The sequence below is a fragment of the Drosophila innubila genome (genome assembly GCF_004354385.1).
Source record: "Drosophila innubila isolate TH190305 chromosome 3R unlocalized genomic scaffold, UK_Dinn_1.0 2_E_3R, whole genome shotgun sequence".
Lineage (NCBI taxonomy): Eukaryota > Metazoa > Arthropoda > Insecta > Diptera > Drosophilidae > Drosophila > Drosophila innubila.
In genome coordinates, this window is record NW_022995380.1 from 2,027,582 (window position 1) to 2,054,508 (window position 26,927).

The window sequence follows — 26,927 nt, forward strand, 5'->3', positions numbered from 1 at the left end:
CGGGTGGCAGTCATCCTCACCAGTGTTGGCAAGTATTGGGGGGAACAATAGCTGTTTCTGTTTTGAAACCATCTAAATTTGTTTTGTTGCACAGTTTTACTAAAAATATTAATATAAAAACTTAGCTGAGTATATATTAAAAATAACCAGATTTCAAGCATAGCAAACGAGCTCTGGAAAAAGACAGATCTAGCTATAAAAAAGCTAAGTTGGCAACAGTGACAGCTAGTAAAACTGTTCGGCTTTCATTTGTGCCTGTCATTCTGCGACTCTTTGCAAAATTCCAACTTGATTTCTGTGTGTTATAAATTAAATAAAATGATGAACAATAGCTTTGCACCACCAATGTGGCAAAATGGACCGGCACCCGGCCAGTTCTACAATTTCATTGGTGGCAACGCGCCAGCACAGCTGCCCCGTGAATTAACAACTGCAGGTCCCTTTGGCACCAAGCACAGCACGTAAGTTTCTGCAGTGTCAACTTGTAAATGGTATTCTCATAATTGCAACTTCTATCTTGTAGTGCTGCCATCACCACTGGCTCCTCTGTGCTGGGCATTAAATTCGATGGCGGTGTCATGGTGGCCGCTGATACATTGGTCTCCTACGGATCTCTGGCACGCTATCAGAACATTGATCGTGTTTTCAAGATTAATGACAAAATATTGATCGGTGGCAGTGGAGACTTTGCAGACATACAGTCAATTAAGCGTAATATCGATCAGAAGATGATCGAGGATCAGTGCTGCAATGATGGTGTGATCATGAAACCCAAGGCTATGGCCACCTGGATGACTCGCGTCCTCTACAATCGTCGCTCGCGCATGAATCCTCTTTACATCGACGTCGTTGTTGGCGGTATCGATGAGAACAATGTACCCTTTTTGGGCTCTGTGGATCTGCGTGGTCGCGCCTATGATGATTATGTGGTTGCCACCGGTTTTGCACGCCATTTGGCCCTTCCACTCGTACGTGAGCGCAAACCTAAAGATCGTGACTTTACCTTCGAGGAAGCTAGCAATTTGGTAAGTAGCGGCATCATTGTTAATGATATAACTTCTAATCTGTATATTATTCTTCATTCAGATTCGTGAATCCATGAAGGTGTTGTACTATCGTGATACACGCAGCATGCCAAGATACACAGTGGGCATTTGCTCTGCCGCCGATTGTAGCATTAAAGGTCCTTTTAAAGTCGAAGAGAATTGGACCTTTGCTGAAACCGTTAAGGGCTACTAAGCGGCATTTAAATATATACAGAATGTAATTAAGCACACACATGAGACACATTTACAAAATAAAGCCTGAGGTTCTTTTGGAAAATATAAAAATTATCTATGAATTCTCAATTTGAATATCATAATTGTAGGCAGACACAAATATTACATCTTTGGTTATTGTTCTAATTTGTTATTTAGTTACATGTTTTTATTTTAAATTAGAAGTTGATACTAATAATATTAAAGTAATTTTGATCCAATTAATGAGTCAAACAAGAGTGCAAAGCTCGAATTAAAAATACATTATGTATGCAATTGCTGCCGGAATACATGTCTTAAGTCGCCAACGCCAAGACTCCTTTCTTTCCACCTCCACCTTCACTTTCTGCTCAATTCAGCATGGTGTGGCGATCGTAGATGTGTCGGCGTTGTTCCCGCACCTGTCGCTTCCACTTGTCCTGCTGATGACCCACGCGATTTAGAACATTGGCACGAGCACTCAGCTCTTGATTATTGCTGCTGCCCACGGGCATTGGAGGTGTCGGCTCATCCTGGCAGCCGAAAGCAGCAGAAAGAGAAGGAGAAATGTAAGCAAATTAGTTGGAGACCATCAAAGGGTTATTTAAATAAACACAAAAGCTTTTTGGTTAGTATGTCTAGTTAGTGCGTGCGTGTTAACAACATAAAATAAAACAAAAAACACTAATTTTTCTATAATAAATCGTTTGACAAAAGCATCAAACGTTGTGTGCTTCTTTATTGCCAACTAGCTGCGCCTCATCATCATCATCATCATCATGAATATCATGATCATCATCGGCTGTGGCAGCAGTTAGTCGACTATATTTAATGCCTGCATATTTAGAATTTTTGTTATGTACATCTTCATTGGTGTGCTCCTGGTAATTGCTGGCCTTGACGCGTTTATTCAGCAACGGCTCCAAGCACATTAGGAAGAGCATGTATATCACTAAAATGGATATTATCCAAATCACAATGATGACAACGACCTGCAAAACAGCAAAACAACAAACAAATGTGAATCATCGCAGATAAAGAGATAGATAGAAAGGTAAACAAAGACCAACCTTTATTAACGTCGTATTACGCGCTACATGAGCGCATTTACACTCGGCGCATATGGGCAGCTTCTTGCCATTGGCATCCACTTGCGGCAAGAGTGCGCCGGCACAGGCACTAAATTGTAATGAACAAACATTAATCAGAAATTCATTGAAACTACGTATTGCGAATATCTACAAACCATTCAGCGCTGCCACTTGAATTGCCACTGGCTGCTGTGCTGCTTGCGACTTTTGAAGTCGCGATTGTTGGTGCTGCAGCTGCAGTTGATGCTTTTTCTGGTGTCACTGCTGGATTCACTTGATTTGTGTTGTTGTTGCTGCTGCTGCTTGGCAGCGTTTGTGTTGCATTCTCAGCCTTTGTTAGCAAACAAAAACAATACACATAAATATGTTGCAGCGCAGTTTGATTATTTTGCAACACTTACCCATGTCACGCCAAGTAAATAACATATCGCCAGTAATGCAGGGTAGATAAAGAAACGCTTGTGTGCCATTAATTTCTGTTTAAGTGCAATTTTTCTAGTTTTCACAATAAAAAAAATTAGTACAACAATTGCAGTGTTGCAAATTAACAAAACATCGTTTAGCTGCTTTCGACATGGCGAATATCGTTTCCCAATCGCCACTACTTTGCTGTAATTTACAGCACTGATTTAAAAAAAAAGGGCTGAAATAACATTGATAGAATATTTAAAAAATAATTAAAATAAAGGATGATGTGCTGCAATTAAATAAAGGCCTTATATTTCCAAGAAAAATTAAAAAGTTTATAAATTACAGTATATAATTGTAGCACCTCACGCAACTAAACAAAAATAACATACGTTACATTTCACATCAAATATGACTCTTTTATTCATGATAACATAAAATAAATTAAAACTAATAGTATTTTGGTATTTGCATGGGGAATTCTATGATTAAATACCAAAATTAGATATTATATACTCGCATTTAGCTTCCTGGCATTCGACAACTTCCAATTGGTTCTAAAGGTCGCTCTATTTTCTAATTAGCCAGTTTCTGAATTTTTAAAATGAGTATTCAACTTTGCCTTTTTTTAAGAAGTGTGAACTTGAAAATAAAAACACAAAGATGAGTAAGACCGCAAAATGCCCGAGTGAACTACGAGCGCAGAGGAAAAGGAAAAGTACGCAAAAATTAGCAATAATGAGGAAGTCAAAACAGCGGGACAAGAATAAACAACTGAGCAAGTGAACAAAAAAGAACAAGTGAGCAATTAAGAACCACTTGAAAAGAACATGTTCACTTACTTCAGTGAGCAACTCTTCTTTGTTCACTCACTCAAGAGCAACCCAGCACTACCCAACACTAATTATTTGTTTGCGTGTGCTTCGTTCGTATTTCGCCGCACGACTTCTTTAGCTTTTTTCTACATTAAAGAAATCTTAGTATAAGTACTTAATTGTTATCATAAGAATAAAGACAGAATGCTGCACACACTACTATTCATTGCATTGGCACTGATTGGCTGTCTGCCCAGCAACAATGGTACGTATATTAACAATAGAGGTATATGTGGTTTATGTGGTCTTCTGTGATTGGCCACGACACGCATGCCGCCCCATGATTTACAATTGTTCGATCCCTATCAATTATAATAATTTGAATACAATTTATGCAGCTGCCCAGACCAACTATGTGACGTGTGGCTCCATACTGAAATTGCTCAATTCGGACTATTCGTTCCGTCTACACTCGCACGATGTAAAGTATGGATCTGGATCTGGACAGCAATCTGTGACAGGCGTTGAACAGAAGGAGGATGTTAACAGCCACTGGACGGTAAAGGCGCAAACCAACAAAATGTGTGAGCGTGGTGAACCCATTGCCTGTGGTACGACCATAAGATTAGAGCACTTGACCACCAAGAAGAACCTGCACTCGCATCACTTCTCATCTCCGCTATCTGGCGAACAGGAAGTGTCTGCTTATGGCGTCGATGGTGTTGGTGATACTGGTGACAATTGGGAGGTCGTATGCTCTAACGAAAGCTGGATGCGCGATGCTCATGTGCGGCTGCGTCACGTTGATACTGGCATGTATCTGGGTATGTCGGGACGCTCCTATGGCCGACCGATTTCGGGACAAATGGAAATTGTGGGACTACACAGTCCGCAACATGGCACACGTTGGACCACATCCGAAGGCCTTTACATTGTACCAAAGGATAAGGAGTCATCGCATGATGAATACGCTCACACTGAGCTGTAGAGAGTTGCAGACTATCAGGGAACACTTACTACTATTAGTTGAATAAATTATAATTTAGCAGAATTTATTTAATGTGGATTATTTCAGCTATAAAACCATCTTATTTCCCAAATTATACAAGAAATACTTTTTGCAAAATTAAAACAGTTTTACGTTTTCTAGCACTGCCACTGCAAGCTTTTATTTTTTAGTACATATCGTTACTGTTGCCAGCTTAGCTTTTTTGTAGCTAGTTCTGGCTATTTTCAAAGTTCGATTGCTGGAAAATATTTCTTCTTAAACTATAAAAAATTTCACAAATTTCCCGCCAGAATCAGCTGTATTTTTTTTCAGTAAAGTTCGCATTTCAGTGAGTGCGACAGTTTTTTCTTGGACGTTTTTAGCATTGTTTACACTGAATCTGAATATAAACGGCGCAAAATTCAAAAACGAAATGAATTTAGCAATACATAAGGTTTTTTTTACAGAAAATTTAAAATTCGAAATTAGATAAAATAATAGTGTTGATTCTAATCACGTTTAAAGGTCGTCACTCCTCGGAGGAAGAAGTTATATAATTTGACTCTAAAAAAACTATAAAAAATTTGGTGAAATTATAACAAAAAATCGGATTCTAACTTAAAAATTAAGAAAAAAAACATAAAAATATAGATTTAATAATTGTATCTAAATCTGAGCATCGCACATTTATTGAATAGACGTTCAAACATTGGTATTGCTTACCTTTAAAAAGTTGGCAGCACTGCATATCGTGGCGTTGAGCGCGCGCTTGTTATTTCTCGTGACGGTAAGAAAACTATATTATTTATATTAATATAAAAACAGTTTCAAGTGCAAGATTCGTAAGTAATTAATACTAAAGGATTTGCTTTGATTATTTTCTATTTAATTGTGTGAAATTATAAATGTGTGCATAAAAATATATGAAATGCGAAAGTATTTTGTCTTGTGCTTGTATACACTATTTCTATAATGTTGTTGTTTTTTAACAGCTGTGAACACTTAAAAGATAATTTAAATTAACATTTATATGGTCAGCAGCTGTTTGACTATATTATATGTATTTCACAGCCTTCAGACTGACTGACTAATTGATTCCCTACAAAATATAATACTCGTTAAATATTCGACATTTTTGAAACTCATCGTTTCTTTTACTTCGACATGACAATTTTTCAAAATGTATATGTTTACGTATATGTTTAAAACAACAGAAAGAGGATTAAGTAATAGTTTTTTGTACTTACTCTATTCTTAAAGTCTTACATTCTATCATCTATATATAATTCTAATTCAAATCTATATAATAATTGATCTATTAAGCAGAGTATACCATTGTCGGCATGTTGACTATATTCGACACATTTTATAGCTAATTTAGCGTTTATTAGACAACCTTGTACGAAAGAAATCGCTAATTGAAGCGTAATATAAAGTGATATACTGAAATACATATAAAATATATACTTTATAATTCTTTTTGGGTAGATTTACTAAGAATATATGTGTAAATACGTAAGACACGGATTTACGAATCGCTTAAGTTTGTATTGTTGCATTTATATGGATTAAACAATAGTGAGTTTGTTCCTTGCAACAAAGTATGAAAATTTCTGCCCATTATCTGACTGGCTTGTAGCTTTTTGTTGTTGTTTTGTTTTAATTCTTTTGTTTAGAGCTTATGTCAATGCTTTGTTTGCACAGCATACCAGCCTGCAAAATTAGTAAGGTCAAATTGACAGCAGGAGGAGAAGCCCCAAGCCGCGAACTCATTCACAGATTTTCATAATCGCGTTGTCCTTGTAACCATTTATAGTATAAATAGCTGGCAAGGAAAGAAGCTATTGTGTTATCATTGTATCATTAAGATTTTACTCTTCCTCTACGACGATTAGAGGGGTTTGCGGTGAACTTAACGCTATTCCCTTTAGCTTAATTATATCCTATACCCATGAGATTGATTAAGAAGGGCATTAGCAAAACGTATTCAGTATAATGTGCTTAGTTGCACATCTGACATGGTGCATTCAATGCATATTTTTTAACAAATATTATCTTAGGTGTGCAATTATTTATAATTAAATTAATAATTATTGGTAAACTTAAGCGAATGTTTTTTAATAGGGTTAAAAAATTAATCGAAATTAAATTTTGAAATTCCGATTGAATCCCCAATTATTCTAATTAAGCCGTATGAGCCGTGCAGATTAAAAAACAATTTTTTTTTCCACGAATTCTGTGCCGAGTATTGAACTGGACTTTACACTCTGATGAACTAAAAATTGTGAACAGATATCAAAAACAAAATAGTTCAAAAATTATTTTTTTTTAAATATTCGCATTTAGATAACATTTTCTTAAACGATTTTTAAATTACTATTATGTCCGCCATTAGAAGTCCGAAAAGGACTTCTATGCAATTCCTGAATTTATTCATTTTGTGCAATTTCCATTTTCATTTCCATCATTTAAGTCTCAATGCGTGAGTGTGTGAGAGAGTGTTTGTTGAAGATCGCAAAATTGGAAGACGTCAACACGGGAAACATGCTGGCACGTGTCAAAGTCTTCTATTGGCGACAGAAATGAATGAAAGTGAATTAACAGCGCATCCTTCACGTATCCTTCTTTTGTATTGTACAAATTTCCACATGTAGTCGCTGATAACGTGAACCAAAAGTCCAATCTGAATCATAGTAGGGGGTGTGGGAAAGTGTGTGTGCATGTTATAAAGCCACGAGAGCCAAAACATCTCGTTTGGCTTTATCGATTCTTGTTTATCAACGAAGCGACCAACCTTCACAACTCACTACTCAATGACGACGACGAAGTCGACGAACTGAGTTAAAGACTCGCCAATAGACTGTCGGACTGACAGTTTGACGTGTGCTTTTGTTGAATGTTTTTTGTTGTTGTTTGCGTGTGCATGTGTATGTGTGTGTGTGCCACGAGATTGCATACTATTTTGTACTTATGTATGTGGGCGTGACTCTCATTCTGTCTTTTTCTCTCATGTGCACTTATTATTTCTCTCCGCTTGATTCTCTACACATGGCTTAACAATAAAAATGTGTTGCCTTCTTTCGGGCGTTTGCCTGTTTTTTTTTTATCATTTCCACTCAGAAGTGACCCAAAACAGATGTATTTATTTTTATTCATATATATATAAATTTATTTAGTTTTCAAAGTTTTTTTTATAGGTCTAGTTATTAAGTTGCTCAACAGTCCCACATTGCGCTTTTGGCACACTGTTAATAATTAACTGCTGCTTTTAAATGCAATTTACAATGCAAATGTGCCATAATTACAACAAATGTGGGCCATGCAAATTGCTTGATATGGATTGCACTATTGAATTGCGGTTGATTACAACCTCAATCAGCACGAAATGTGGCATCTGCAAAGCGGATATGCCTAACAGAAAATTTTGTCTATATTGATTAAAGTTGTAAATATTATTAATATTTAATGTATAAATTGACAAGTTTATTGAAACAATTTTTCCCTAAGATTATTTAAACTAACTTATGTTAGTTAATATTGAATATAAATCATTCGAACAATTATTAATCCTTAACAGCGACTTTTTTTCTTAATAATAATAATAAAAAATTAATTATACTCTAATGAATTATTAATTAAAAAGCTACAGTTGAAATCTCAAATAACGATCTCAAACATACCCTTGCAGCAATAGTTACTGGGTATAAAAACCGTATAATAACCCAATGAGGGTGTGATCTGTTATCTTCAATGCCGCCATAGCTCTAAACCAAGCGCATAGAAGTCTCCTCAATGCCACAGGTTCGCTTGCTGGCATCAAAAATGTAAAATTTTCAAACAACAAGTTGAAATGCCTGCCATAGTGAAAAAATGGAAGGATAATCTTAAGCTTATCAAACATAAAATACCCTTGCGGATTATTCTAATAAATGAATCGCACTTGGCATGAGATATTTATACTACTCACAGTAAGGGTATCATAAATATCTTACTACATGCATACAACAAGGCCAAAGCGAAAAATTCTATCATAAAGAGCAACAAAACGGTTACATAACATATTCCCACACTTACGCTCACGCACCCAGACATACACCCGTACATCCGCACACACAAACACAATACTGTTACGCGTGGGTGTTGTATCAGTCAGCCTGTACAAAACCAAAAGATGAAGGAGCAAAAAACAGCTGTTTGCAACTATAACAAGACTTAAAGAATAAATAGCAATAAGTAATAATAACCTGATTTCAGCTTCTGATTCTATTTAGATCATTGATAAACTAACAGATATTCATATTAGTCAAATGCTTTTATAAATGTCAGACTAAGAGATCAAGAACAACATTTAGCCGCAAAGTAGTAAAGGAATAACTCTGTTTAAATGAATCTTGAGCAATATTACGCACAGTGCACAAATTCTAAAGGCATAATTAATTGCATTGCATTGGGCTGATTGTGTATCTTATTAGTGGGTGGTAAGCGCGCCTTTTGCCTTGCCAACCATTTTGCGTAGGCGGCCACGGAGAAATTACAGAGACATCGCCCCACAATTGGGGAATACTCCATGCGCTTGGCCTTTCTTTTCTCCATTCCTTTCTGTTCTTTTGCGACGCTCTCTTTTATCGCACTTAACATTGAAAACTGAAAACAAGCCCCCAAGAGGGCAAAAATGCCTATCAGAAAAAGGCAAAACAACAACACTTACAGTTGTTGCCGCTCTCAGCGAGAGTGCGCAGCATGCTACAACAACAATTGCCAAGCTCACAGCAACAACAAGAGCAAAAATGAGAGAGAGACTCAAAGAAATATTGTCTAAACGTATATATATGCGCGTGTGTGTGTATGTGTGTGTATAATATGCACATGTCGAATTTTGATAGTGAAAGTTTTTGCAGCAGCAACAACTATTTATAAGCAGTTTGTGGTTTTGAAGTTTACAGTGCACTGTTAACGACATCGTCACATTTTAACAGAGTCGGAGCTTAACAGTAGGCTACACTTTTGATGCATATTGATAACAAGAAATTATTATAAATCAGATACGAAGTGTCAATAAAATATAAAAGAATATTATTATTAATTACTAAATTTGCAATAATATTTAACGAACGTTTCTAGTTCAAAAGGCACAAAAATTATATGGATTACCTGTTTTTTAAATAATAACTGTATTAACATTATTTGAACCATTGAATATAGTATAAGCTATTAAGTTAAATAATTAAAACTTTAGCAATGTTGTTAACATTGTATTCGTAACAGCAGCTGTTTCACTTAACAGGAAGAGAGCGTGCGTGCCCTTGTCAGCTGCTAACCCGGCCAGTCTATTATTCTTTCTCTCTCTCTCTCTCTCTCTCTCTCAATGCACAAGTCTCTCCTTTTGTTTGACTCTCTTTGGTACGTAAATACCGTTAGCGCAGTACGTCGTGAACAGTAGACCGTGCAAGTTTGGGCAAATAGAAAACGGCAAAATAATATATCAAAACGGAAAAAAGAACCGAAAATAAAAACTTAAAACAAAAGCAAACTTTTCACTCAAAGTACGCCATAAAAATGGCTGAGTCGGATGCATAAGCTATGCTAATTCTTTAACACATACATATATACGTAACAATACAGCAAAACACTTATCATAAACCGTTTCAAGCGGTATAGCTGTCTGTTACATAAATCTCGGCGTATGTATGTATATGTGAGTGCGCGCGTGTGTATGCCTCTGTGTGTGTGTGTGCGAAAGGCGCGTGACTATGTGCGTTAATGTATAACTAGCAACAAAATCGACAATTATAACAACAACAATTAGCCATTGTTCGCTTAAATTGTCAAGTGTCAATTAAAACAATTAACGAAAGCATATTACGCATACGCAACGTAAGCAGCCTTTGAAGAGCATCTTAATAAACAACCAAAAACAACAACAATTACACAATGTAAGTGTAAAATTTAAAAAAATATATACTAAGCATTTAAGCAAATAAAGTGCAATGGGAAAGTAAATAATTTAATTTAATATTTACTTTCAAATCTTCTGTTTATTTTCCCCTCCTGACATTGAAAAAGGCGCGTCTGCTCCATTTCTGTTAATTTCGCTTCATCATCTGCAGCATGGGAAACCATTTCCCAGCGATACATTTTCCACATCATTTATTGATTATCGGCCCGTAAAACATTGCCCAGCCGGACACAAACCAATACCCACTAAAACTACCTACCGACCTACCCAAAACCTCACACACCTTTTCCCCCACCATCTCTAGCTAATTTTTTTTGCTCGGCCTTTTGGCTGAGTCAATTGCTTGCTTAATTTAATAGCCGCACACTTTTCGCGTAATTTTTTTCCACAATTTTGTTAATTTCGATTAGTTAGTTTTTCGATTTGTACATCATGTTTTTTGTTTTTTTTTATCTGTCTTGAAATTTGGCGGACAATTCTTATCCATATCCAACGCAACTATCTTTTACTTCTGTTTTTGCTGTTGGACTACACTTTTTATGCTCTTGTGTATATTTTTGTATATGCGTCCTCGCATAAATATGTACGCATATTTACCCAACAATTGATTGATTCGTACTCTAAGAATGTTGAGACAATTTCAGTTCAGATATGAAATTGTATTCAACTAACTGTTCAGGTATTTGGATATTATCATTCATCAGCATAATAAGCTGAAGCTAAATATTTTCTTTTTATGAAGAGTGCCTTGATTTTCTTATTAATTCTATTTTTATATTATAATCAATGATTAATATTTTATATTCCAAATTGGAAAAAAATATATCTCAAATTATTAAAGTCATGTAGATTGAAGTAGTCATTTATTAAACGAATCTAATTCATCGATGATTGCAATTAAAAAATTACTACTAAGAAATATAACGATTAAGGAAATTTGCGTTTAAAAAAAATGTTCGTTCAAATTATCATTTAGAATACCTCAGTCTTTAGCATTCAAGCAATGTCTAAGATAATTATTCCGAATCGGTTGAAAAGTGTTAAATATTTCAAATATAATAAAGGACAAAAAATATTTAATTGAAATAAAATACTTACTTTTGCCAATTCTAGCGTTAAATAAATGTTCTTAAATTAAATTTATCGTACGTAATACATTTTCTCACAAAGTTATCAAAACAAAATATGTGCACAAAAGTGCAGAAAATCCTTTATTATTATACCCGTTATTTAAAAAAAAATAAGTAAAAGAGTATATTGTGTTCGTTGGAATGTATGTAACAGGGAGAAGGAGGCATCTCCGACACTATAAAGTATATATATGCTTGATCAGCATCAATAGCCGAGTCGATATAGATAGGTGTGTATGTCCGTCTGTCCGTCCGTCCGTCCGTATGAATAAAAGGATTTCAGAGACTATAAGAGATAGAGATACCAAACTTTCACTCACAGATTTCTATATACCCCATGCAGAACAAGTTTGTTTCAAATTTAAGCCACGCCCCCTTCCGCCCCCGCAAATCGCGAAAAGCCACCACAACCACAGTTTTTAAGATAATAAATTTTTTATGATAATTAACGTTATATATTAGTATTATCTATTATCCCACTGAATTGCATCAAACTCGGACAAGTAGAACGGCCGTTATGGCGAATACAAGTTTTCAGAGCAAAACAAGTATTGTCTTTAAAGTACTTTTATATATATTGAATGAAGTAACGGGTATATTATGGTCGGGATATCGACTCTCGGCCTTTCCGACTAGTTTTAAAACTATTCTATTAAAAAAAAAATTTGTTCTAAAATCTAAACAAATTCAATTTTAATGTGGAGGTAAAATTTGGAAGCGATATTATCTCCATGGCCCGAAAAATTAAAAAGAAACCTTTATGGAACAATTTAATTTTTGTAATGTAGAGATGTTTTTATTCTCTTTTTTTTTACTTTCTTGTACCCTTAAATTCATTTTGAACTGATTGGCTCTTGCTCTTTCTCTTACTGCAGGGATCGTCCTCTTATGTATGATGTTCTAATATTACTCGAATTTCTCTATACTGAAATGGAGTACAGTGTTGTCGAAATTAAATCCAATATAATATTCCATAATATTTTTCTGTATGACCTACAATATCTGTGAAATATGATTTTTATCTGCCCTTTTGTTCTTCTCTTCTGTCATTATTTTCGCTTTTTTGCTTACAGAATTGTTATATATTTATTTAATTTCATCCTCTTAAGTATGTAACAATTTATGATCTATTAGCATTGTTTTTAATATGCACTTGGGATTCAATTTAATTATCGTTTCTTCCTGTATGATGTACAACAATAGTCAATTTAAAATTGTATAATTTCATTCTTTCCCTCCTCTTCTTCTTCTGTTGCTATTCTCCTCTTTTTCAAAATGGCTTCGTCGCTCTCCTAAGTATGCAACAACTTTTAGTTTTTTTTATCTCTACTCGGATTACTATTCAAATGTCTGCACTTGGTAGGAGTTCTACTTATCTGCAATAGTCTATTTATGCAAAATCTTGCCCAGATATTGTAACCTCTTCCCTTGTATCCACTTTCCTCTCTCTGAGTCTGCTGTTTCTTTTATTTTAGATTACAAGCAGCTGCTTATTATTTTTATTTGTGCTTCAAAAAATTCTTTCTTGTTGTCATCTTGGTTTTCTTGGCGTTGACTTTCCTTCTGCCCTCTACTGAGCCTCTCGGCCACATTTCCTGGCCCTGCAAAACGCATGTCCTTCTGGCCTGTTTTTCCTGCTGTTTTCCTGCTACACGCTTTGTTAGCTTACCATTGTTGTAACGTGTATTGTTTGGTTGTTTGTTGGTAGGCATACTTGTGTGCATTGATGTTCCGGTGTGTGTGTGTGTGTATTTGGCCAGAAACGAGTGAAGACAAAGTCGCCGTCATTTCCAGGACATTTTGCTGACTGGCTCTGTCGCCGTTTCATTTGCTGTGCCGTTTATGGTACTGTTTTTGCCTCTGCCTAGCGTCTACTATTGTTGTTGTTGTTGCTGCTGAATTTGGCTTGAAGTATTTTAGCCATTTGCTGGTCACCCACCATCAGTCAGTTAAAGCGTATTGAGAAAAGCTACACAAAAGTGGCATTTGCGTGACTCTTAAATTATGGCCGGATTTCCATAGCTTTCAAATGTTTTTTGCTACTATAATAAGTGCTAAAGGACATTGCAATATTTTCGGATAGTTAGTGTTGTTCTCTGTGTCTTATTGCTTATTCACTTAATTTGGTCCATTTCCCTTTTAAACTATATAAAGAAATGTTCATTATTAATACATAATATATGTGGAACATTTGCTCAACTTTATATTAACTATACATACACTCAGAAAAAATCAAGATTTTCGTATTTAATTTATTTTATGATATTTTTGCGTTGGTTATTTTGTAATCTGTGTAGCCAGCGAAAAAGGTAAAGTCGAGCAAAATGGATCAAAATTTAGTTAAATCTAATTACAATGAAATGAAAAGTGGGAAAGTGATCCCTTGAAATTCTGGAATTCGCATAAGACGTCAATGTCGGGACTTTATTAAATAGCCTTAAGATATCGCATCAGCCCTGGGAGCTCAGTGCCTTCGGAGCGGCTATATAATTTGTTATTTATGACTCCCGTAGTCGAATGAGAGATTTATTTTTAAAGTCAGCTAAACCCAAATATTTGAATTAAAAGAAATATAGAAATAGAAATAAATATAGAAGTCATAAAATATATTATGTTTTTTTAACATAGACATATTAATATCGACGTCATGAAAAATATAGTAGCTTATTACATACCAAAATCTAACTAGCAGATAATATTGTTATGTATGCTTAATGTAATCTTTAAATTGTATCATCTTTTATTGTGGTGCAGCGTATCAATTTTTGTAAGAAAATATGAAAAAAATAAAAATATCAATTATATCAATTATATTTCAATACGATATTTTAAATATCGTTTTGATACTTTTTTAAAACAAAAAAAATTATCAAAACGATATTTAAAAAATATTCGACAATCCTAAAACCTACCCAAAATGTACTTGTTTCTATTACAAAAAATTGTCACAATTAATTAACTTTAATCTTAAAACATACACTAGTATGTGTATTTAAATTATAAAAATACCAAAATTCAATACCATTTAATAATGGGGTGTTTTCTTGGTTAGCGACCTTTCGAAATAGGTGCTGATTTTACTAGCGATCCAACCTTAACGTCATATTTGCGTCGCTAGAACCACTTAAGAATTCTAAGGTGCGACAATAAAAAAGAAATATCCCAAAACGTACTTCTTTTTAGTACGAAACGATCTTATTTTAAACTTCCTTTAAATTTTGAAAAAACCTATTTTAAGTACAAAAAAATCTTAAACTAGTTTAGTACAAATAACTCAGATGTTTCTAAAGGTATCTTTTCGAGACTTACGGATTTAATATATTCTGACTAAGTTTGGGTAAAATCGGACTACTATTTCGGATAGCTGCCATAGGAATGAGAAGTCAGAATTCTAAAATTAAGATCGATTCATACTTAATTCAAGATCTTTAGTCTACAGCAATCTTAAAATTTTAAGAACGAAACGGTATAAATTCAAGCACGGTCGTACCTAATTTTAGGATGGCATACTTTTCTGAGAGTACATATGTCTATGTATAAAAGCAGCTGTGGCAACCCGACATGCTTATATTTTCCTATATATTCACATTCAGCAGAATTACTTGCTCTCTGATAACTTTTATGACTGCTCTGACCTTTCTGGAAAACGGGACTGATGCTGTATCATACTGCCAATCTTCGTATATTATGATACATGTGCTGTATAATGTTGCTTTGATTTGTTCCTGCAACTATCAGATATGTTTTTCACCAAATATTTTATCTAAAGTTGGCGTGGGCAGAAAAATGTATCAAAGCGTTAACCAGGAAGTATCACTCTCAAAAAATGTTTGTGATACTTGATCAGGAAGTATGTTTTTTGGTGAAAGTGGCAGTTATCTTTGTATACAGTTTATAGTTATATATAGATATAATTATATGAATTTATGTAGTAAGTATAAGTAAGTGAAAAGTCTGATTATTCAATATATTTATATGCACATCTATTGCACTTATTTTTATTGAGATTCTCGTGCAGGTCCTTTAAGTGTGAAAGTAAAATTTCTTTTAGTGTTCTCCTTTTTTTCCATTCTAAATGAATGTCTGTCTATTGTTGATTTTATATGGTCATCGCATTTGTGTTGCTGCTGTGTGATTTTTCACTTAAAGAAAGAAATAGAAAGTCATTTTTTATCGGCACTTGTCGGCACACATAATATATTTATGGGTCTGATCAGGAGTGGTATTATTGTTGCCATTTCATTTTGTTTCAGGTATGAATAAAGAATGCAGCTGATGGACACTTTAAGTTTGTTTGTCAATATGATGTCCTATAAAGAATTTTATAATTATAAATGACTGCTTCTCGTATAGACGAGTTATTCTTGTATACAAACGCTTCAAATTTAATGATATGCTTCCTAAAAGATTTAAAGTTCTGGAATCATGAAATTTTTTATTCAATTTACTTAGGTACCCTAGGTGAGGCTAAGGTTTTGGCCCCAAGTTGCCGATAGGTACTGAAAAAATTACAGCATATTAATTTAATATAAATTGCTACAAAAATAAAATAAAATAAATTGAACCACTTAACTTGCCAACTCTTATATGTAAAAACTTTGTTCATATTTATATTATATATTCATATTATATAAAGTAAAGAAACATACTGTCGAAATGGGGAAACTTAATTATAATGCAGAAGTCTGTTTTTGTTATTGTTCGCTTTGTAAAGAAACCCAATAATCAATTTTTCTGTCATGTTTACCTACCTAACAGGGCGACAACAGTGGCGTTAACAGCAAACTTGTCTTTGTTGTCAACAACAGCAGCTGCCAACTTAACATTATGCGCATGTACAGGTAAAGAGAGAGCGATAACAGCAAGAGCAACAACAGCAATAACAAAAACTGTAGACAGCTGCTCAGCTGTTTTTAACTGCGTTGTGTGCTTTGTCCTTGACAAGGTTTTGTTTTTTTCAACGCATAATACGTGAGAGAGAAAGAGAGGGAGAGAGAGCACGACAAGTGGGCAAGTGGGAGAGCGACTTTTAGCAAGTGGGAGAGTCGCAGCATGGCCATTTCATGCGCGATATTCATTCAGTGAATGAAAAAGAAAAAGCAAAAGTATTTTTTGCTGTCAAGAAGGAAACATTTTGAGTGGGTGTTTTTACTGTCCTGCTCTATAGTATGTACATATGTATGTATATGTCTGTGTAGGTATCTTAGTGTGTCTTCCGTTTGCGTGCGATTTGCGCATAAGTTTTGTGCACCATCCAAATTGTTTGATAGTTTCGAGACAGCCCTGCAAAACCCACAGGACTTTCACTTTCGGTCATTAATTGCGGCATTGTAGACCACACAAAATGCTTACTCCGACCCTTTAGTATTGCACGACCTTTCTGTCTTTCTGCCGCTCTTTTATTGCTTGGGGTAGGACGCACTGTGGGAATTCCAATTGAATATCTTGAGCCGCAGATCGCACCTTTAATTGTCGCCATTTTGTGCTGGCAATTCTCATTTTAACGGCCGCGCACGTGTCCTGACGACCCAATGTCTTAGGACTCCCAGCCCCATTATATTTTATGTCCCTCTGGTATTTGTTTTAAGTGCTGCTGCTTCTTCTCTACCTCCCCCTCCGCATTCGTCTGCTCCTGCTCTGTGTATGTTAATTAAAACGTTGATAAATTGTTGACTTGGCCGTTTTGACAACCAGCAACTGCACTATGGTATTTTTCCGTTTTTTTTGGCATAAACTCCAAATTAAAAGCTATTTTCTCCAAATTTTGATTGTATAAATATAAATAAACTACCAAGTTTCAAGTAATTTGTTGAGGTAACCAAACAAGTAAGAAAATTTTAATTGTCTTTTATTAATTTCAATTTTTTTGATGATAAGTAACATAATATAAAACAAACAAATAATATGAATAAAATGTTTAAGTCTTGTGCATTTATGTTGATGGTTATTGTGGAGGTGATGTGGTTTCTCTTCCTATCCAAAAACAAGCATAATCACATAGTATTGTTTTAGAAAAACTCGAAAAAACACCATAGTAAACTGTCAGTTATAGATAAATGTGCGTGTATGTATATGTATTTGTGTCTGTATGCAGGTGTGCGTCTGTATAAGCTAATTAACTTTCTTACATTTATAATCGTTCCTAAAGTTGGGATACAAGTTCATAGTCAGAATGAATGGTAAATTTCATACTCAATAGTTTATTTTTAGGTCTTTGCTTACGTGTATATGAGATTTGGCAATTTTTATATATTTTATATCGCCAATAACTCCAGCCCAAAACTAGTCGAAACTGACTTCAATTTAGAATTTTACAACTTTTGCAATACGGGCACCACAGTCTTTCTAGTTGTGGAGACGACATTTTTAAATCAAAAAAGTGCACCTCGTCTTTCGAAAATAATAATAATTTTGAGACTAAAACCATCAAATTTTGGGTAGAGGCCTGTTCCGTTTGACAATATATTTATATATATATATTTATATATATATATGAATGTGTTACAGAATGATTGGGATATAATGAAAAGGATAAACTTATGTTTTAAATTTTTATATCAAGTAATATCAACATTTATTTTCGATCTAATTAAATTCAATATTTTTTTCCAATAATTTAAAATACATTCTTGTATTCTATTTTTAAATTTCTTGATAAGAGCGGACAGTTCTAATTACAAAGCAAACATGAAGCATTTCTGACTATTTCTTTGATTAAATGCAGTTATGTTTTATTATTATGCACCCACATAATCATAATTATCATCTTAAGAAGAACTACTGAAATAGACTAAAACTATATTTACGTGATTATACCTGCAGGCACAGAAAATACTTACTTCATGATTCCATAGACACTCAATGCTTAAGTAAATACAAACTAACTGCCTCAGAGCACACACATACTTAAGCACTTCTTAGCCACTTGGCCATGGACTGTTAGAGCAAGTTGCAAGCAAGATAGCAAAGTGAAGCGCCTGGCAAACGCTGCGTATGCGTAATGTGCTCAACAGAAAGGAAGAGAAAGAGAGAAACTAAGCTTGACATTAAATCCACTTTCATTTAATCCGTATGTGTGTGTGTGTGTGTGTGCACAGGCTTTCCTGGAAAGTGCACAAATTGCAATTACACTGAGAAACATACACGGAATTATCAAAAGCCGCAAATGCAAATGCAAATACAAATACTAACTACAAGTCAAGTTAGTATTTAACTATCAAAGTTACCTTACAATCTCTGTGCTTATATGTGGGTAGTTAATAGTTTGTAAATAATCGCAATCAATGAAGTATACGCAGTGTTGGCTATTGTATGTCTTTCAGTTTGTTGGGGTCATTTTAACACTGACATGACTCATCCACCTATTCACATTTCATCCAATTATTGACCTATATACGTGTATTTTGATTAATGTCAGACATTTGTTTCGTCCTCACTCTCTGCCTATATCTCTCTATCTCTTTTTGTCTATCTGTCTCACACATTGTGACAACTTAATTGCGTTTCGTGCTTTTGTTGCTTCTGCCATCGACATCGCCATCACCATCGCCATGGGCCAATTGATTTTGTCATGCAACCATAACCAAATCATATTTTAGGCCGTTACCAAGCCCTCCACCCCCCATCCTGCACACCTATCTGCCATCCGTCAAGCCCCTAACATAGCCTGACATTTGCGAATAGTTTGTGGAAGCCGTAGAACAGTTGGCTTTTGTGCTGATGCTCAAATTAAACTTAATTGAAATTTATGCGGTGGCATATGTTGCCAACATGTATGTATTACTTAAGCCAATAATAAAATCTGTACAATTTTTGACATTTAATTGGCCTACGCAGTAGTTTCACAAATAAGCATGAAATTGAAATAAATGTTTGATTCTTTATTGTAAGAACTGAAAGATTTAATTGGAGGTCAAATTACATAATTAAGATATAGATCTTTTTTTTTGTTATCAGTTTTCAGTACTTTAATTAATTTTTCCATTCCAATTATTTTTTAAACATCCCAACTTCAAGAAACAATTTCGGATTTTCACGACGAGATGGGAAACGGTTTTTGTTTTTTATTTTGTGAAATTAAGTGAAAACGAAGAAGGCAAAATTGTTTTATTTAAGCAAATTTAAAATTATTATTGAATTTATTACTAACAATTTAAGCCTTTTGGCGGTCATCTAATGTTTGATCAAATGGTCACGTATTTCAAAGGTACTACTTTAAATTCTAAACTAAAAATTCTTTAATTTTGTTTATTGTAAATTGATTTAGAAGCAGATAATTTTTTTTAAATTGTCAAATCAAATATGTTTTTGTGAAATTCTACTAGTTTTCCTTTAAATAGATTAACGAGCATTAGCAGTATGCAAATCTTCACTTTAGTGAAGATATAACAGACAGAAATATGTTTATATATTGAACATATATAGAGAATTGTCTGTCTGTCTGATTGTCTGTATTCTTCATAAGTTCTGCTACGACTCCTTCTTTCGGTTATATACAGTTGCATTATGTTAATGATAGTCGATAAAGGTAATAAAAAATTATTTTTAAGCTGCGCTAAGGCCTTTGGCATTTATAGCTTTTTAGCGCCTTGGCACTGAAAATTGAATGTTATATAATTTTGTGCCTGCCACTCTTTAGAGTCCGGGAACTCTGTCCATGCATCGCGAAAGTTCGAATTGAAATTGTTTTAGCTGTTTCTCCAAAAAACCCACACAAAAAACCTCTACACGAGGTAAAAGTCTAGTGACGAAAGCAATTTCTAGCTCCAAAATTTCTGATATCCAATTTTGTGACGAACAAATTCAGTTTAATCTAAAAATTTTAAATAAAAATATAAATTAATAAAAAAAAAGCGAAAATTCGTATTACAACATATTGAAATTTAAAAGAAATCGTTAGAGCCGTTTTGTCATAAATCGACAAAATGTTAGCTAAAAAACTTTATTTCACCTGTAAAATGTTGCCTAAGTACTTTAGAAAAAAAGATTAAAGGTAAAGCCCTCAAACACACCTTTCCAATGATACATAGAACATATCTGTAGCTTCTATGGTTTGGAAACTGTTGAGGTTTCAGTTTTACCGGGATTTAGCGTTTTCCCGCTAAACTAGCTTTTTTTTCAAAAAGTCGTAGAACAAATATTTCTAGATTTTCGAAAAGGAATAAATCCCCATCATTACAATTAAGCTTCTTTAGCGCTTTGATACAAACAGACAAACAGAAAAACCGACAAACAGACAAACAAAGAAACTGACTTTTCATTTCATTTAGAGAAGTCCACTAAAATTTTCAAATTTATTTATCTTTTGAACCAGTTATCGGATTTGGATGATTGAGGTATCAATCGCGCGTATTTTTAAGTAGAATTTTTAAAAAATAAAAAATTTCACCAAAGGGACCCAACAGCCCCATTAGCTGCAATCATTCAAATTTTTCCCCTCCCGCTTACACCCCCGTATCTCATGACCCAGGTTGGTTAGAAAAAGTTTTAGTATGCCATTTTGTAAGTTAGGACTAAACCTTTCGATCGGTATATAACTCGATCGGACAGTCGTAGCAAATTTTCCAACTTAACTGTATATATTGTTAGTCGCCTTTCGCACCCTTCGTGCTGCTTTCGTCACTATCGCGAGCTGCCGTCCGCAGTGATATTGTAATACCGCTTTAAAACAAGGTTCTTGTTTAAAGGAACAAAATTCGTGTTATGATATCTTCAAAAGCTTCTAAAGATTGGTTCCGATACTAGCCTACAAAATGCTTTACTGGCTACACTTGGAGCTCTTTAAAATTGTTTGGCTTTTAAAAAATAATATTTAAATGTTTGAGCCGAAGCCGCCCAAAGGAACGGCCCAATTGGTCAAGAGTAATTTAGTACATCCGCTAAAAACTCATTGAAGTTTATTGATGCGAATCAAGTGCCTGATCACCCATATTCCCAGATGAATGTACTCGTATACGAGTACTCGTTTTATGCTCAGCCATTCATTCATTTGGGCACAAAACAAAAGCCACTTGCACTGTGAAATTGACTCCATTTAATGCATAAATTACATATAACATACCCCCGTAAAGGTCTCGGAAAGTAACCAACGAGCTTTGTTTGCCCCATTCATTTTCAGGCTTTGTCGTTAGTTGGATTTTCAGATTTTCTGCGCTGTCAGTTGCATTACGTATGCGCCATGGATGCCATCGGGCATTGTCAACGTACGGACGGATGGACGGACGGACGGAGCATGCAAAATATGCGAATGTAATTTGCATTTGGCCAATGGACATGCACAGAGTATGAACTTTAGCCATTTTCTCGAATAGGGTAACTAAATATTCCCCTTTAATAGCGTCGCCTGCCAATTAGGCAACTAATGCACTGCCACGCCCACAATCAGCATCACAGGCCACAAATGCTATGCGCACATGCAAATTAAACTCAATTAGGGCAAATGAGTTGAATATTTATGGTATGTACTGTGCTGTTGTGTGTTGTGGCTTAAGCAGCTTTAAAGCTTTAAGCAGCTTTCGCTGGCAAAATGTGCAATTCATTGTGTCCACGTAGTGTAAATATTTTTTCAGTGCCAACTCAAGGATATCCTTGATGTTTGCACACCAGAACCAACAGCAGAGTGTAAGGCAGAAGGGCCAAAAGAAAGAGAGAGAGAGAGAGAGGGAACTTATATAAGTGCATCCTGCAATTATGAATGAAAAGAGTAAAACTGCGGCAGGCAACAAACGAGGTGTCAGGAAACATCACAAAGCTCAGAGGAAGCGGAAACTGTGCTTGCCTCTGACACACTCTCACCGTGTATGTGCGTCTGTGTGTGTGTGCGTGTGTGAACCACAGAATGGCCAAAAATTAAATGGCCGGCAATGTTGCGACTTAAAGGCTTAAAGTTCGACGTCATTTTATATAATACTTTAGCTCGCCCTGTCTCTCTCTCGCTTTTCTCCGAGCTTCACGCTCTGTCCCTTTCATACAGCCTGTTCTCGTATTTATGACCTCGCTTAAGTGCATAGCCTTCAAAATTGCTGTGGATGTGTGTGTAAGGACATTGGAACTTTCTATGCTTTCCCAGGCGGCATTCATTACTCAACGCAGTCGAGACATTAACACAAGCGCACATATTAAAAACACACATACACCTATACACACACACACACACACATACACATACACCCACTTTCAAGTTCGTCGCACATTGCACCACATTTACTTCCGCAAAGGACCACAGTGGCAAGAACAGTGGTCGTGGTAATTTCCAAATATTAAATTTTGTTACAATTTTTGAAAATTTCAATGATTTAGTAATAACTTATATAATTTAAATAAAGTGAAAAATATTTTTACAAAGGGAAAAAATTTTGTTGTTTCCAAATTAATTTTTTTTCATTCACTTTTCTTCAGATTGGGTTGTATTTTATTCTGAAAATAAATATTTATTTACAAATTAAATTATAAAGTTAAAGTTAAAATATAAAAAGGGTTCTAGCTGACAATGACATGAGATTTGATGTTTTCTATAAAAGATTTTTATATTTAAAAAAAAATGGTTGATTCTTTCTGGTTTTACGTAGGGCTTTATTATTAAAATCCTTTAGTTAAAACCACATTTAACTCGAATTCATATAAACCTGTAACAACCTTGGTTAATTCAAACAACCAATGCTTTCAAATATAAAATGTTTCTTGAGCGTTTTAGCTATTTCTTGAATTAAATCAAATTTATTTTCAAATTTAAAAAAGGATATAATTAAATGAATATTAATAATATTAATAAAATCTCCTTTAATTATTTTTTTTCTATATTTAAAATGAATGATAAAGAAAAGGTTTAAATAAAGAACGTTGAGTACAAAATTTATTCCTTTCAAGTGTGTTCTTACGTAATCAAAAAGTTTTAAGTAGTATGTATCCAACAACTTTTATTCAGTTCTTAAAGGGAACATATATCCAACTTTGTTCTACAAACTTATACATACTATAAATATATGAACTATATTATAGATGATTTGCCAATTTCTTACCATAGTGCAGCCCTTGGGGAGCTCAATGCTATGCGCTTCGAGTGCGAGCATTAAATGTGCCTCGCTGGGGCTGCTTGCCACGCCTCCCTCCTTTTGCTGACTGCGACTGCTGCTCATTTTATAGTTTCCATACAACAAATGCAACGGCAGCAGCAGCAACATTGTGAGGCAACAAAGTTGTGCACAAACGCAAAGGCAGAACATAGTGAAGGGCGGGGAGTTCGGTGGTGAAGGGGGGGGGGTATGCAAAGAGGGGATAAAAGTCTTTTGAGAGCAACAGACAAAGCGTGAATGCCGGGACATTAACTACAACAACTGCTCATAATAATAATGAGCTTGGTTATATATGCTTGTGTGTGTGTGTGTGTGTGTATTTGTGTATGTGTGCATGTGTATGACTGCACGAAGTCCTGTTATGAGCATTACTGTCATGCCTCTGTCTCTGCTCCACGTACATGCATACGTATGAATGTGTATGTATCTGCATCTGTATCTGCACATTTTTGAAGGCGTATCCTAACCCCACTAGCGGGTACTCAGCGTCAGCAGCTTCTGCTTAATTACATTGCAAAAATAGAACAACAGAAATTGCAGTTGCTGACATATTGCATTGCCAAAGGCATCGAATACTTCAACTCACGTTCGTTCACATTTCAGTTGCCAAATCCACGACACAAAATTGATTGCATACTTTGAGGCTTGCACTAAAATGTTTACAACTGTTGATTGTGCAATTGACAGTGTAATTAGAGTATTGTAACAAAATGAAAGGGGCAATTACGAACAAGAAAGATACATATATCATGATAAGCACCTTAAACATAGCGTATAGAAGTATGTTACACATATTTATAATAGTTAAAATAGAGTATAACTGCGATTGGCTTATTGTAAACTAAATAAAACAAATCGATGACCAATCTCGGAAGTTAATTTCTCGAACCTTAATCAAATTTGCCTGTTGTGTTTTTAAAATGAGCTCCAATATATTAATCTAAATATGTGTAACATGAACCATTTTATTTTATGTTATTGATCTTTTTAATTAAGTTTTAAACTGATGTACTGAAGATCAATTAAATATTTAAAACTCTTCTTTATTGATGTATATATGATGTAGATTACACCTTTCAAGTTACAAAGATCTAAGTTGTACATAAAGCCCTAAGAGAATTAAGTAAGTAAAATGATTATAGTAATTCCGTCAATAGCTTGGAAGCTTACTCATTTCAAGTCTCGTTTTTAAAGGACTATATTTAACCAGTTTTATATATTTTCTTAAGAGTTTTCTCCCCAGTGCTGAGCTAGTTGGGACAAAAAATTCTATTCTGTCACTAACAATCTGCTGCCATGACTTTCGTTTTATTTTTCTCTTGTTCCATTGCATTTTTTGACATGAATAATTCATTTGTCGGCTTTGGGTTTTTGAGGGCGCACATTTCAAATGCAACTTGACATTGGATTTAGTGTCGAACACATGACTGGCAATGGTTATTTTTCAAGGTTTGTCGTTAGAGGAAACACCATTTGGAATTCTATATTAAAATATCCTGAATTATTCGTTAAAAGCTGTTTTGACAAAGCTGAAATATAGAAATATAAATCATATGTGTTATAACTTATAAGACACTATTGGAAAAGTCATTCAAAGAAATACAATTAAAAAAAAACATTTTAGAAAAATATTTCTAGAGACATCTATTTGTCCTGTTACTGCTTTATTTCCCACTCTTAGCTGTTATATCAATTTTTAGCTCGTTACTATCATTTGCTGACATTTAGTTTGTAATTATACCCGTTCTTCACCCGTACCTTCAATTAAGTTTACAATACAACTTCTGTGCATGTTATTCGATCTTCTTTTACTACAGGGTTAAAGAAACTGTAACTGAGACGAGTCAAATTATTATTTTCATGATTTGCCTGCAGCTAAAGCAAATACAATTTTGATAACTGTCCAATTGAACCGTTTGGTTTTAGTTTGTTGTTTTGCTATTATTTCTGCATTCTGCAAGCATAAAAAACTTAAAGCAAAAAATTCCCTCAGCAATATAAACTTCAACGAACGCAAATTGGATTTGAATGCTATAAACAAAATTTCAAGTTTTCACCCCAAAAATGGATACCAGCAGCTTTTTACCCTAAGCATTTAACCTGCTTCCTGTCTTCTAGCTTACTTTTTTTTCTCGTTTTTAGTCGAGCTACGATAGAGTTGGTGAAATGTTTTCAAATTGCACTTATGATATTTGAACAAGAAAATTGGATAATATACGTACATTTAGAGTGAAATGAAGCAATGGTAATTTAAAATGTTTAAGAATAGGAAATTATATGTTTCTTTGGTGTGTCGAAGACTTAATGCTCATCCAAAACATACATTTTAACTAGTTGAAAAAACGTTAATTCTACATTTAAAAACAAACTTATTTAAAAATTTAATACTTAGAACAATAAAATTTATCTAAATTTGAATATTAAACATATTGACTATAGCTAATATCTTATTAATTGTTATGTTTTACTTGCAGGTTCGTTGCCCATTTCAACAATATCCAATCTACTTACCAATAATAATGCAATTAACAACTAAAACATACACAAATAAACGATACTTAACACAATAAACACACTCAGCCAACTTAACACACGAACATTAGAAGTAGAATTAACCTGGTCCAACAATTACAATCAACAAACAAACAAACAAATGATGACAATTGCAGCACACAGATACAACACAATTACAATATAACAATACGAATTCGAAAACAATACAATATCAAATATCCAATATCAAATACCAAGAATATGCATATTGCTAATTAAATTATGAATACGTAAAACTAATTAAACAACAATGCTCGTATAACAGCTAAGCCCACACATATACAACCTATATCCAGCTATACCAATAGATCTATATATATATATATATATATATATATATATGTGTACAGTCGTATACCTATCCATAGATGTATGTCAATATTTGTGCAACAGTTAACAGCAGAGAAAATGAGAGTTAAAAAATGACAATAACAAACTGAAATATAATTATACTAGATTGTTTACTCTCTTATAAATGTCTGCGTATGTGTACACACATTATTGGATGTCTACTAAACGTTTTAATAACAATAATATCGTTTAATGTATATAATATCAAACTATGTAATGTGGCCTTATATCATTATAATAAACTTCAATTAATGCGACTGCTATGCATTGCTATGACACCTACTCGTATAGCCTATCCGTCTATCTATCCAAACAAGTTCCGACTA

At 34.3% G+C, this 26,927-nt stretch overlaps 3 protein-coding genes and 1 long non-coding RNA gene across 4 annotated transcripts; 3 read left to right on the forward strand and 1 right to left on the reverse strand.

Annotated features, from left to right (window-relative positions):
* Positions 1–232: 232 nt before the first annotated feature.
* On the forward strand, positions 233–1,331 carry LOC117790546 (proteasome subunit beta type-4). Its single transcript, XM_034630022.1, has 3 exons — positions 233–461; positions 524–1,025; positions 1,087–1,331. Exons 1-3 carry the CDS (start codon positions 319–321, stop codon positions 1,237–1,239), a joined length of 798 nt encoding a protein of 265 aa, XP_034485913.1. The 5' UTR covers positions 233–318; the 3' UTR covers positions 1,240–1,331.
* A 75-nt stretch (positions 1,332–1,406) lies between these two features.
* LOC117790547 (uncharacterized protein CG1161) lies at positions 1,407–2,890 on the reverse strand. Its single transcript, XM_034630024.1, has 5 exons — positions 2,731–2,890; positions 2,485–2,660; positions 2,309–2,417; positions 2,102–2,230; positions 1,407–1,771 (listed from the first exon to the last, which is right to left on the reverse strand). Exons 1-5 carry the CDS (start codon positions 2,797–2,799, stop codon positions 1,610–1,612), a joined length of 645 nt encoding a protein of 214 aa, XP_034485915.1. The 5' UTR covers positions 2,800–2,890; the 3' UTR covers positions 1,407–1,609.
* Positions 2,891–3,639: 749 nt separating this feature from the next.
* Positions 3,640–4,605, forward strand: LOC117789927 (stromal cell-derived factor 2). Its single transcript, XM_034629134.1, has 2 exons — positions 3,640–3,817; positions 3,951–4,605. Exons 1-2 carry the CDS (start codon positions 3,757–3,759, stop codon positions 4,538–4,540), a joined length of 651 nt encoding a protein of 216 aa, XP_034485025.1. The 5' UTR covers positions 3,640–3,756; the 3' UTR covers positions 4,541–4,605.
* A 5,311-nt stretch (positions 4,606–9,916) lies between these two features.
* On the forward strand, positions 9,917–26,342 carry LOC117792998. Its single transcript, XR_004618206.1, has 2 exons — positions 9,917–10,473; positions 26,172–26,342. It is a non-coding gene; the product is annotated as an uncharacterized LOC117792998 (long non-coding RNA).
* The last annotated feature ends 585 nt before the right edge of the window (positions 26,343–26,927 follow it).